Raw genomic sequence first — 13,671 nt, forward strand, 5'->3', positions numbered from 1 at the left:
GGCGCGCAGGACGGAGATCGATAAGTGTTAACGCAACGCGAAGAGACAGAAATGACATGCTGCTGTGGAGATACGATCAACAACAGACGTTTAGTTTAATAAAAGAACAAAGACGTGCTATAGAGAACATGTCAGGGGCCGGGCCAATCTTTTAATGTCATGCGATCTACCAACACCGATCGACTGGCAGGTCGCGATCGACGTGTTGAGACCCTGATCTACAGGAAGTAAAAGTCGTAACAAGGTTTCCGGAGGTGAACCTGCGGAAGGATCATTACCGATGAACAGACCGTCTGCATGAGAGCGGACAGAGTTCAGATTGAAGTGGTGTATTGGAAGCTCATTTTGCAAGTGACTTTTTTTTCGTCCCGATGACCAACAACAGACGGATTGGAAGCTCATTCTGCGCATGCGTTAAATGCGTTAAAAAAACAAACTAGTTAAACCTGTAATTGAATTAACTGAGTTAACGCGTTATTTTTCACAGCACTAATATATATCTATACATAATATCAACTGTGGGCTCACACCGCTCGGTGAATTTCACCGACGACAGCAGCCAGTTGGATTCACCAACGGCATGACGTTGCAAACTATTCTAATAATCGATTTTTATCGGTTTCATCGATTTCGTTGTTGCAGCCCTAAACGCAAGCATGACGGCTGGAATAGAAACTGTGTGGCGGCTGTTTACAGAGTGCAAATGAATGTTACGTCGTAGAAGTACACTTTGGAGGCTCTCCTGCCACAGCTGTAGGACCAGGTGAGGCGACGTTAACGCGCTGATGGTTTCTCTCGCAGACGTTTCTTCATCCAGCAGATACGTCTGCGGCCGCAGACCTCGGTTTTGTGTCGGCTCCGATGTCATGGAGGATTTGAGAGTGTGCTCCTGCCCTCCTCCAGTGCATTAGCATTTCTGCAGCTCCCCCACTCTCTCTCTCTCTCTCTCTCTCTCTCTCTCTCCTCCTCCGCAGTCTTCCCTCCGATGTCACGCCTAAGCTCAGACATGTTAACACGAACCTTCATGCTCACACAGTTCAGTCTGTCACTGGAGAATATTCTTTTACCTGCTCCCGCAGCGCAACGAGGCTTTTTCATTTGCGCCGTCTCCGTTTACAATAGATCAGAGGCCGCTGCTGCGCTGCCGAACTCCTGAACTCTTGTATACATTACTAATGAACTGGATTGTTATACAGTCATATGTTAACAGGAAAGACAGGGCCCCTCTCTGTGTGTCCGTGTGTGTGTGTGTGAGACGTACGCGGCACTATCATGAAGGTTTCTTGGCCCGGGCCTGCTCTTAATTGATAGGGGCCGCTGGTATGTACTTACATTCTCAGGGTGGATTAAATCTCAAAGGAAAGGGGTTGGAGATGGTGGTTATTTTGCTCCCGGCTTTGTCTTAATATGCTTGTGTGTGTGTATACATTTACATATGTGTGTTTTGTCATCCCATGTGGTTCCGCGTTCGTCCTTCCTCCAAGACGAGAACTGTCGAATCCTGTAAAGCTGCACCGCAGAGCACCAAATCTAATCGCCAGCTATACGCTGCAATGCATAGAGCCGCTCTGCATGGAGCCGCTCTGCATAGAGCCGCTCTGCATAGAGCCGCATATTGGTGTGCGTACGGGAGTATTATTTACAGCATACAGTCGATGGTAAATACCATAATCGCGAGCTGGCTTTTTCATTCGGTCCAATGTGTTTTACGATGAGGCCTGAACTGAAGCTATGAATGTTTAAAGGAGGCACAATGGCAACCGAATAGTGGCTAAAATGAGAGCGATCCACGATGTCCAGTCATCCCGGCAGCAATGAAGTCCCCGTGCGGTTGTTGCAAACCAAAATGAACTTTAGGAATCCAGTGCAGTTCAGATTTTAGATTGTTTTGCCACTGCAACAACAGTCGCCTCATGTTCGAACGAATGAACGATGGCAGTTTTTAAGGCACCTTTGTTATCTGTTAGCATGTCAGAGGAAAGGTTTGGAGCAGCCCCCCCCCCCCCTAGCTTCTAAGTCATCCAGTTTTGCAGAGGCTGAAGCGACGCACGTTGAGTGGAGGACTCGCGATGCAGCGAGTTTGCAGCTGCTGCCTCAGACAGCGGCACAGATGGTGGTTAGACTACAGACAATAATTGTTTGATATGGTAATATAAATATTTATATATATATATGGCGTTACAACAGATTTCCATTTTAATATCTCTTGTGGTTGGCATTTTTGGTCGGTATGCAAATCTTTAAGTTTGACTGCTTTACGACAACACTGGTTGTCGTGAAGACGTCCAGATATTTACTTCACTGGACTGACCTAAAACATTCACACCTGGTCACTTTGTCTATGAACCGTTTCCTAATAAAACTATGAACCACAATGTAGATAACGGGTGAGATGAGCGACAAAATACTAGATAATGAAAGGGTGATAGAAGACTAACAAACCTACGTTACCACCGTTATTAAAACAGCCTGGCAGACGAGTGTTTAAGTCAAAAGCAGAACAACAACAACAGCAACAACAGACTCCATGCTGCTTGTGAAGCGTTTCCATGTCTAATAATCTGCTCAACATGTCAGAGAGTGGAAAACAGGAAAATTGCTTCCCAAATAAGACTCCTCAAATGCAGCGTTGCCTCCCCTTCAGTGAGATTTTTCTTTTGTGCCAAGGTGCCCATTTTCTCCATCTCCGTTAATGACGTCGTCTCCGGTTTGAAACCTTTTGATTTCATCTGCTTCTGCGGGGCTGCCTTCATGCCATGTTTGTGCACAGATGCGAGTAAAATAAGTGTGCGTGTGTGTGTGTGTGTGCGTGCTTGTCAGATTGGAGATTGCAGCGTTGATTATGTGTCTGATGTTTTCGACAGAGTGACATCCCTTCTAATGAAATAATGGTCTGGTGGCAGAGTGCTAGAGGATTGCACATTGTAGACTTCAATTACAGACAAGATGATTCCCCCCCTCCTCCCCCCCCACCCCTTTCCTTTCAGTCGGGAAAAAAAAAAAGTACAGGTTTTTCTTCCATTTTTAACAGACGTACTTGCATCGAACAAAAAGGATGAATAAAAGGCTTTCTCTCCAGCCAGACTTCTGGTCTAAGTGTTGTTTTTTTTCTTTAGATAATGGACAGAAAGAACATGGCATGCTTTAATTTACCGTCTCTTTAGCCAATCTGATGCCACAAAGCAGCCATTGCCCTCCCCGTGAGCACAAATCAAGCCGAGCGCCGGTTGTTTTCCAGCCCAGACGACCACATTTAATGTCTCCTCTTTTCTCCCAGATGCATTTTGCTCCGCCGCGTGCCTTTATTCTGTAGACCGTGTAATTTATTTTTTCCCCCCAAACAAATGATCTTTTTAAGGTCCCCGTTCTCGGCTGTGCCCCTTCTGCTATGAAATTAGCATACACTTCCCAAAAATATGCGTCTGGTTCGGGTAAGCCAGTATTTTTTTTTTTTATATCACACAGGATATAAAATTGCAGCTCTTTTTGCAGAAATAATGTTCAAATGACAAGCAAAGACGGATGTCTCGTAAATAAGTGGAACATTTCATTTCTTGCATTTCTGTCTCTTTAAAAATGTGCACAGCGCCTTTTTAAGGTTGAAAGCGTTCTCAGAGCGCCACGGCTAAAGACATCAACGTCTAAAGATATTCACAAACTGTGTCAACAACGTCTGATGTTGAGGATGAATCATAAATCATTAAAATGCAGCTTTGTTTGTAGACAAAATAATTATAATTTAAAAGGAAAGCACGATTGTTTACAGTTTGAGTTTGTTCAAATCCGTTCTTGTAAACTCGACATGTTCAACAGCATCTTTTTTTTCATATTATTTTGTTTCTAACGTCACTCCAACATAACTTGGAGTTCGTATTGGGCAGCATGTTGTGAAAAGAGACTTCTTGTTGGAGGGAGAGAGCCAAAACAACAACAACAACAAACTGAATTGGGTTCAGTGAAACAGAGTTGCTGCTGAATTTGTAAATGTCAACCCATCGATGCATAATTCACTGTTTTATGACCGTTTTCTCTTTTTTCCAGCGTGTGTTATGCAACTTTTTTTCTCCCTTTCCTTTAAAGCAACATGGGGTGAGAGACGGGGGGCGATGCCGTGCGGCAGAGTTCCCCGCCTGAACTCAAAACAATAATTCAAGGAAAAGAATAATATCAGAGCTGCTGTCTCATCGTGGAGGTAAATGTGACCTTTTATCGTGACTTATCGTCTCTTTTGGTGTCGCGTGTCGTTTCAGGGTGGACCCCATTCCTTATGACAATCCCAAGCCAGCCGGACACACCAGGTTTGTGTGTGTGTCGGACACACACTCGCGTACCGACGGCATCCAGATGCCCTACGGCGACGTGCTGCTGCACACGGGCGACTTCACCGAGCTGGGCCTGCCCTCCGAGGTCAAGAAGTTCAACGACTGGCTAGGTATTAATCTGCTTCCGACACGCACTGGTTTCTCACACTCGCGCGGCGCCGACGTGCGCGCGGCTCGCACGTAACAGGGAGCCGGACCACACAATAAGCCCACTGTTGACCCGAAGCCGCTGTGCGTAAGTGTCCAGTTTAACCTGTCTGACCTAACACCCCGACTCAGTTAACCTTTGACCTCTCCCTCTGGCCCCCCTGCTGGGGGTGGGAGTGCTGGGCTGTCGCAGCAGCAAGTGTTTAATCTGTAGACCCTCCGGGGGGAGAGCTGGGGCATGTTGTCATGTTTCACGCACATAAAAAGAAACGCACACAGACACACAGTCAGATGTTTCCTCTCGCCGAGGGCGTCACGCAAAAAGTTCCACCCAATCACACCGGCCTGGAAAGTTTTAACTCATTTTAATTATTTTGTCTGTGCTTTAGTCATTTGTTTTTTGTCCGGTTGATATATTTGAGGTAGAAGCAGAAGTCTAAAAGACTCAAAACAAATCAAGCTGTAGAGGCGTTCTGATTTCATTGACAGGAAATGAGCACGGTGCATTCAAATTTAGAATTTAAGAAACACAGGCTTGTGTGTAATGAACAGCTCAGCCTGCTGGAAATTAGAAATAATGCAAGTTTCAGGCTCTTCTTTCTGCATTGGCTTCACTTTTCAGAACTGGAGGTTGTTGCCTGGGTTAAACTCCATTTCATGAGCATATGACGAGAGCACAAAGAGTTCCTCGTGAGTTCTGCAATAAGTCCGAAGCAAACAAACTCTCAGAACACAATTGGTAAGCATGCTGCTAGCTAGTTACACCCAAAGATTCTCATTGGCTGTTGGGGAGAGAGAAAATATCCAAAAGTTATGTAGCCAAGGGGGAAATTAACTACTAAATAGTGCACTATGCACTTAAAAATTTTAAAAAGAGGACGAGACGATTCAAGGAAGAAGTGGATGAAAGGAAAGATTTTAGATTGGGCGACGACTTTTACCTCAAAATCCACTCTTGACATACTTGACCTACATTTCCTGTCAAAATGTTTCTCATTCAACCGTGAAGTTTAATTACATTCCTTGACTGACACCAGACGGTGAATAATAATGTCAAAAAGTGCCACCAAAAAAAAAAAATACCGATTCTGATGTCTTTTTCATTACATCAGAGAGTAAGAACCTTTTTAGATGTATTTTATTCATTTCTTTTAAAGTAAACTTTCGATTGCGAGAGCAAGCGCCCCTTTGAGCCATGTTTGGAGTATCAGACGCTCCGACTCCCCTGCAGGGTTGAAAGGTAGCTGTCAAAGTTTTGCCTCTCCGGAGACGACGGCGGCTGCAGTCGGTCGGGCTTCACACTGGATACCAGCGTTGACCCAGATTCCACAGCAGAACTCAGAACTCTCAGAGGTCTGTGGAGAGCCCTCAAAGCGCATGAATCCTCTCCTCCACCGCCCGTCTGCATGCGGCGCGTCTTCAAACAGTCATATTTTCAGCACAATTTTACCCCAAAAACATGGCTTCTAATCTCGACTCTCATGCACATCAACAACTGACACGCCAACCAGAGTTCACACAACGTGTGAGTATTAGACATACACACTCTCCCGTCCTGCTGATGTTGAGATGTGCTCTGAATGTGGCGTTCGGCACCTTTTTACGCTCTTGTTGAAAAGAGTGTGTTTTTGAATATAGCTCTTTCAATGGAGAAGCTCATCTGTGTTTTTTGCCTCCTTCAAATCTTTAGACAAATGTAGATATGCCTGTTTGAGAGGCATCACGGCGCATGCCTATGCACACGTAGCTCTGCAGAGCTCTGCTTTTGATTTAGTCTTTCGTATCTTTTGGTGGGCGACGAATAAGAAATAAATCTGGGTGTATCACTCCACCATCCGTCTGGAAGATGTTTCACGGCAGCAATAAAAAGCAGCCGACATTCCCACTAGAGTAATGGAGGTGGAGTTGTTTGATGGTAATTATGGTTCCCCTCGTGTGTGTGTGTGTGTGGGTGTGGGTGTGTGTGTGTGATTCAGTTAGTGTGCTGGGGGAACTGAGAGACGGCGCTCTCATATAAGGTTAGACTGGAAATGTATGATCCTGAGACGTGACAAGAGCTAATTTAAAGTAGCGGGAATGAAACCTGCGGACCGGGGAACCATGATTCTTTCATTTTCATCATTCGAGAACACACACACACACACACTCTCTCACACACCCTTTTGACGGATGCGGTGGAATCATTTGATCTATTTGTAGTGAACCGGCGTATCCTGATAGGATTTTTATTCTGTTTGGTTTCCATCATCTTTATTTCCAATTGTGTACTTGACCGCCGCGAAGTTGAGCAGTTGCCTTTAAATCGTTTCTTTCGCGAGGTAAAAATATTTATATTCAAATCTGTTTTTATTGGATTCTTTATTAAATTTGCGTTGCTGGTCAGAGCAGAAGAACCAATGGGCCGCAATACTTTTCCTTCAGCCAATCAGCATGGTGTATGTGAAGATATATATTTTTTTACATTTTATGTCCATTGAAAAAATGTAGGTGAACCCGTAAAATCCACAAAACGTTAAATATAACTTCTAAAAATGCCTAAAGTCTAAACCTGTAATACACGTTTAAATCAAACTCAATTCAGCTTTTTGGAAATTTAATTTGTGTGTTTCATTGTTGTGTTTTTTTGGTTAGTTATTATATAATGCTTGTATTCCCACATGTTGTAATTACTATACAATAATTCATTATAAAATGTGGTGTCCTTTTTTTTTAGACTGTTTATTACCAAATGCAGCAGATTATAACTAAATAATAACGTGAACATGTGTGGTGTGTAGTCATGACATAATGATGTGTTGTTACAATCTGCTTTCTAGATTATATGGCCCGGGGTGGGGGATCTGCTGGTTACCTGCAGCCATAAATTAGTGCAAACAGAACCTCCAGAGGCGGCTTTAAAAGGCCGACAAGTCAACGGGGAGTCTAGAAAGCCGAATGAAGGCGAGGGAAAGGATAAATCTACAGAGGAGGAACAGAGGGGTGATGAAGGCCAGGGCCTTTCGCTGAGTGCTCAATCTGCAGGAATAAAGTAGTAAGTCAGTCTCTGGATGGGGAACCGGGACAAATCACCTGGCGGAGGAGAAGCGAAAAGGGCACAGGCGAAGTTGAAAGATGAGGGGATGAGAATTGTAATAGATGTTCTTCTCTATTTAGTTCACACTTTTCTTTTTCGCCCGCCGTATGCAGAGATGGACGGTGGTCTGATGGGGGGGGGGGGGGGAGCAGGTTGTGACCTCTCCAACTGCCTGAATTGAGGGTATTTTTCCCCTCCACTAATTCTCTTTCCGGTTCCTGATCTGTGCTCCCGGTGAGGCGTTCAGGGACCTATTGAGGAGAGTTTATAAGCTGCGAGTTGAACATATGAGGTCAACCTGCTGTGTCTGAAAGCGTATTTTTGAAATACTCTTTCCCGCTGTGGACAACCGTATGCCGTGTGAAAAATGTGTTTTAACTCTAAAGAATTATGAGCGGTTTTAAAAAATCGGAAGAATGTGTTGTCATTTTTTGCGGATTTCCATATTCTATCTAATATTCGACTGATTCAGTGTTCGTGGATAAAATACTTGAACAACAAAAACTTGCAGCAAAACATGTAGAATCAGAAATACTTTTGAAGAATGTCTTTCCTGGCTCAGCCAAAGCCGGATATCTCTCAGGAATGCTGAATTACTGCGAATAATTAGTTCTTTTTTTAATAAAAATAATAGTTTTAACTTGTCTCTGTATGTGTGAACTTGATGGCTATATTTCCAATAATGTCATATACATTTTAATCTTTTTAATTAATTTTTTCTATTTTTGGTTTATTTAAGAAGGGAAAGTGCACATACAAATAAAAACATTTCTCTAAATGTGCCAGTTGGCCAACAGGCTATTTTTCATCTGTACTCCCGAGAGGCAGACGTCACAAAACAAACCTAAAAACTTAAGATTACACGTGCAATGTTTATACAATATTTGCGTTAATAATAAGGCAATGCGTCGTGCATCTGTCTGGAAGTAAAGGACGCTGGATATTACAACTATTGGACAATATTTATGCGGAAAACTAGTGAGCAAGCCGTATTTCTAAATGAATTATCTGGTGGTCCGGGAAGTCCAGCCCGCTCCCACGTGACCGCCACGTTCTCGGTTCTGTTCGAAAAGAAAGAGTTTCCGACGAGAGCTCAACATGCGGCTGCTTCTGTGTATCTGGGACGTCAGCTTACCCACTTCTCTCCCCCCCCCCCCCCCCCATCCTCTCTTCCAGGTGGCCTCCCGTACGAGTTCAAGGTGGTGATCGCCGGCAACCACGAGCTGACCTTCGATAAGGACTTTATGGCCGAGCTGGTCAAGCAGGATTACTACCGATTCCCCTCGGTGTCCAAACTCAAACCGGAGGACTTTGACAATGTCCAGACGCTGCTCACGAACTGCGTGTACCTGAAGGACTCGGACGTCACCGTCAAGGGATTCCGGATATACGGGGCGCCATGGTAGGAACACCGACCGTCCCTCCTCCCGTCCCGCTCTCATCGCTCGTCTTTTTTTCGTCTTTTTTTTCATAACCGCCGAGTCGTCTTTCCGTGTCATTGTGGTTGTGGGTCCCCGAGGTGGAGGTGTGCCTTCCCCTCTCGACCAGGTGGGTTTGGCTGCTCTCCAGCCCCCCCCCCTCCTCTCGCATGCAGGGTGCTATTCCCGGCTCGCACATCCCCCTTTATGAGCTCAAGGACCTCGGATGCTCCCCGAGCTTACGTTACACCTGTGTTTTGACACGGGGTTAAGTGATACGCGTGGTACCGGGACGGTGTTAGTCAATAGGCTCTCGGGCGTGGAAAGAACAGAGATAGAGAGGGGGAAGGGTGGGCGGGAGGGGTCGGGGAATGGTGTAAGCAGCCTGTGTTCAACAAACAGGGGCAGGCGGGAGCTGAGAGGTGATGGTGGAGAGAGAGTAGGACGGAATCCCCTCCTGAGATCCGTGATGCGTTCATGGACGTGTAACTTCTCACGAACGTATCGTTTCAAAACTGACGCCTAACGATGCGCTTGTGTCGGTGGTTAAAGAGCTGTTGGGCAGAAGGTGTTTCCCGGATACATGATCACGTATTCATCTTCTCAAAGCAACAGAAACATCCAGAGTTTGTAGCGGGTTGAGGTTCGTGCAGCCGTCTATTTTACAATAAGTTAAGTATCTTAACGCATGCTACGCTACTTTTGGTAATTAACGTTCAACCCCCGAAGAGATGCAACGTTTTCGTTTGGGAGAGGGAGACGCACCTGGAACGGTTACTTCCATCCATCAATTTAATTAGATTTCTAACGATTTAACACATAAATTGTCGAAAAAAATATCCTCAAGAATATAAATTATCTTAAAAAATGTCTCGATTATTCTGAAGTCCAATATTCTAATGATAAAAGACGCGATGAAACGCAATGAAGCAACAATTTGCTGATATCGCCTTAATAAATCAATAATAATATTTAGAATGGATTTTTTTCCACTCTGATTGGCAAACTAATCTATAAATGTGAGGTACACAGTCGTGTGTGTCTGATGATGCTTTATGCTCATCTTGGGGATCCATTCACCTTCGCTGGTGTGTTTTGTTATGCTGAAACTTGCTATCCAGCTGTCTCTCTCTCTCTCTCTCCCTCTCGCTCTCTCTCTCTGTGCTCAGTGGTTCTCACCAGTCTGCGCCGGACCTAAAATAACTATTTAGGTCACACCTTCCTCCTTTTTAGTGGCTATAATTAGCAGGTTTGCTGCCTGGCTTCAGAAGAGGCAGAGGCACGGTGGCTCCCAGCATTCACAGTGGCAGGAAGAAGAGATTAGCTGTTCTCTTTCCCCCCTCTCCCCCTCCCTCCATCCTTCCTCTCCTCCATCCTACAGTTTTGAAAGAGGAAGGATGCTGCCCCCCCCTCCCCCTCTTCTCCCTGGCGGGTGTTTAGTGTGAGGGCTGGTAAGTGTCTGTTGTGACAGCTGTGGGTCTCGTGAGAGGCGGAGTGGACAGCTCGGCCACCCCCACCTCCTCGGCTTCAGCTTCCTTACCTCCTTCACACCCATATGCCACTGTGGTCTGGCCTGCTTGTCCAGTGTGAGGTCTCACTTGCCCGCCCCCCCCCCCCCGTTGACCCCTCACTTCATCAACAGCTCACCAGCACGCCGCCTGGGTGGCCGAGCCCCTCGGCGGTCTGCTGCTGCAGGACCGGGACGCGGCGGCATCGCTCAGGAAATGTAGCGTGTAACCACCGCCTGATAGACGCCGCCGTTAAGACCCAATCAGATCGCATGTTGGGTTTCCGGCTCGCCGGGTGGTTCATCCCATCACACAGCGGCTTTGGAGGGAACATAAGGATTATGTTTTCCAGCAGATCCGATAACCAATAATCACCTGTTTCTCAATGATAGTTGATAAGCTGCAGTTTATTGTGCACACTTAAGATGTATAAGAGCAAAGACGGAACTCATCAATCAATCTAAATCCCTTTTTGTTATCTCAAACAAAAACAAAAATGTTCTGACTCTTTATTTTCTCTACAGCAAATTGCAATCGTGTTCATTTTCTTCTGTCTGATGCTGAACTTGTGAAGTCAGTTTAAATAATTTGGCTTTGTATTTTCGTCCGATAATTTATGAGACATTTTTTTACTTTTTTTTATCCCAGTCTCTAACGTGTCAACGACAAACAAAACACCATCAAAATGATGTCTCCTTTAACTTGTTTCTGTTAGGAAAATAAGTTTTCTTTCCATCGCCGCTCACACCCTTTATGCTTGTCCATATATTTAAAAAATAATTTAGCAATCAATCATTCTACGCTCTTTATAGATATTTTTGGATATATTTTTGGAGATATTTGGTTGTTTCTGTTCATGTCGGCCGTCCTTTCATCGGACACGAAGCACGCTTTCACATCGCCAAGGAAACATCTATACTTTCCCACACAGATCGTCTTTTTATCTGTTAAAACGTAGAAGTCAAGCCGGTTCTCAACTCTTCGGGGATCGAGATGAATTTTAATGTTTCTCACAGACACGCACACACACACACACACAAATGTGTCCAACACGTTTCCTCAGTTAATTAATCTCACGAGAGTATCTATACAAAAAAAGTAATCTTCAGAGTTGAGGGGAAAATTGCCCCAGATGTTGTAAATCTGAGGACTCCTCTGGCTTTTGGTTTATTGCCAGAAATAAATGTATTCAGACATTTTTTTAAATCATTGAAATAATACAGTGATGGGAATTAGAACTCCTTATATGACTTTGTTGTTGTCGACGGTCGCTTTCAATAAAAGTTTGGAAATGAATCGGCGTCGTGACGCTGCGTTAGTCAACAATGTTCTTCTCATTTTCTCCCAAAACCAAACTAAAACTAATTAGCTACAGATTGCTTTCACAGGAAACGTATTCAGACGCTGTAATGTTTTCGGAATTTTTAACTTATTTCCACTTCCAGAGGAATCGGCGCTGCTTGGTCTGCTCTCATTCAGAAAAAAAATAATTAATGCAAATGTCATGAAATACTTGTAAAATATCCTCACGCTTTTATTATCAGATTATGAATTGAACGATCCGCAGATGTCCTTCTCCGGCTCCAACTGCACATTACTTTAATTATTCAGGAAATACTCGCCCCGTGTTTATTTGAATGCGTGAAGAACTTTTTTTAAATATGTGCATGCCTCAACGGTTAACCTGAGAACCCCCTAAAAAATTGAAATAAAGTAAATTAGTGCCACTTTTAACAAGTCTCTGATATCAATCTTTTCTTAGAGTGTACTATTTAAAACGCTCTGCAAGTGCGTGACTGTTTATGCCGAAGTGTTTCAGATGGGAGCAGTACATTCTTCTCCATCGGACATTTTTATGGTAATAATCGGCACCGTGTTGTAAAAATCTGGAGCGAAACTCTCTTTTGACCCTTTTCACTCCGACTTGGAGTGAAAGCAGCGCAGCGTGAAAGACACACAACTCACGCCGTTTAATGACAGATGCTCAACAGACCGAATACCTAAACCGCCTCTTCTCATACTCACACACACTCCTACGCACAGACACACACACACACACACGCACCGTGAAGGCTTCTGCACCTTGTCAATCAAGCCTCCTTTAGGAGGAGCTGAAGGTCTCTCAGAGCTGCACAGTTTGGGGATTTTATTCACATCGTTAACTCGTTCTGCTCCAGGCAACAACATTTTAGTTGGGGAGTTCTTTTTTTTCTCTGAACTTTAAACCAATTAAATGTCATTATTAATCCGCCGTCTTTAATCTAGCATGTTTCTTGACCTTTTTGCTGTTCCAGTCTGACGCCTTTTGGGTTAACCGCCTAAATTACTTCTCGTTTGTGCTGAATTGTTCGACAATAATACCCCAAAGAGTGATATTTAAATCATTTATCAACCACAATCTCAAATATATCCTTCTGAAACACGAGTGGTTTTTATGTAATGAGTTTTGGTATCCTTGACGATTCTATAATAACATTTTTCTGTTTACTTTCCTCCAGCATTTTAAAATATTCTCGTAAAATAGAGAGTTTTAAATCCTGGTTTTTCTCCCGAATTAATGCACACTTCTGCAGAGGAACTCATTATCCGTCCCAAATATTGTCCCAATCATTTACTTTACAGCTTCTGCAATGGGACCATTTTCTGCTTTTATTTCTCTCCCATCACAGTCAACTGAGCCTCTTAATATGCAATCATGATGACATCATGATGACATCATCTGAATCACTTATTGGCGTCTTAGGAGAAGTTACAAATGGCCGAAATCAATTTCAAAAGAATGCGTCATATATTACACCACTGGTTTGCGAGGCGCGGGTACTGGGGAAATATTGATTTCAGCGATATTCAAATCATGATATACGTCACGTTTATGAAATTAAACCGACTGTGATACGTCGACGAATTTAAATTGAGGGAGCTAAGAACAAAAATAATCTCTCGCACACAGACTGGGCTCAGACATCAATAATAGAAGAAGTGACCCGTCGCTCCGGTGGCAGATATGTGAGGAATCCTGCTGCTGCTGCTGTGGACTCCGATAAGCTCTGAACAGAGGAGCCGACTCTGGAGGGATTAACCTGTGTTGTGATTCTAGACTTGACCGCAATTTAACTCCCGGGTCGGAGGTCAAACTGTTGCTGCCGCTGCCCTCCTCCCTCCTTTGCCGTCTCGTCCACTGGGGGAGTCTCCTCGCTTCCTCC

General features: G+C 44.3%; 1 protein-coding gene across 1 annotated transcript in view; it reads left to right on the forward strand.

The window, feature by feature from the left end:
- The window catches only part of mpped2a (metallophosphoesterase domain containing 2a), a 54,156-nt gene that overhangs the window by 15,841 nt on the left and 24,644 nt on the right, over nucleotides 1-13,671 (forward strand). The window contains exons 3-4 of the mRNA XM_056413526.1: nucleotides 4,251-4,432; nucleotides 8,719-8,944. Coding sequence (XP_056269501.1) covers nucleotides 4,251-4,432; nucleotides 8,719-8,944 — 408 coding nt within the window. The remainder of the gene's footprint in view (nucleotides 1-4,250; nucleotides 4,433-8,718; nucleotides 8,945-13,671) is intronic.

The sequence above is a fragment of the Pseudoliparis swirei genome, chromosome 4 (assembly GCF_029220125.1).
Source record: "Pseudoliparis swirei isolate HS2019 ecotype Mariana Trench chromosome 4, NWPU_hadal_v1, whole genome shotgun sequence".
Taxonomy (NCBI): Eukaryota; Metazoa; Chordata; class Actinopteri; order Perciformes; family Liparidae; genus Pseudoliparis; species Pseudoliparis swirei.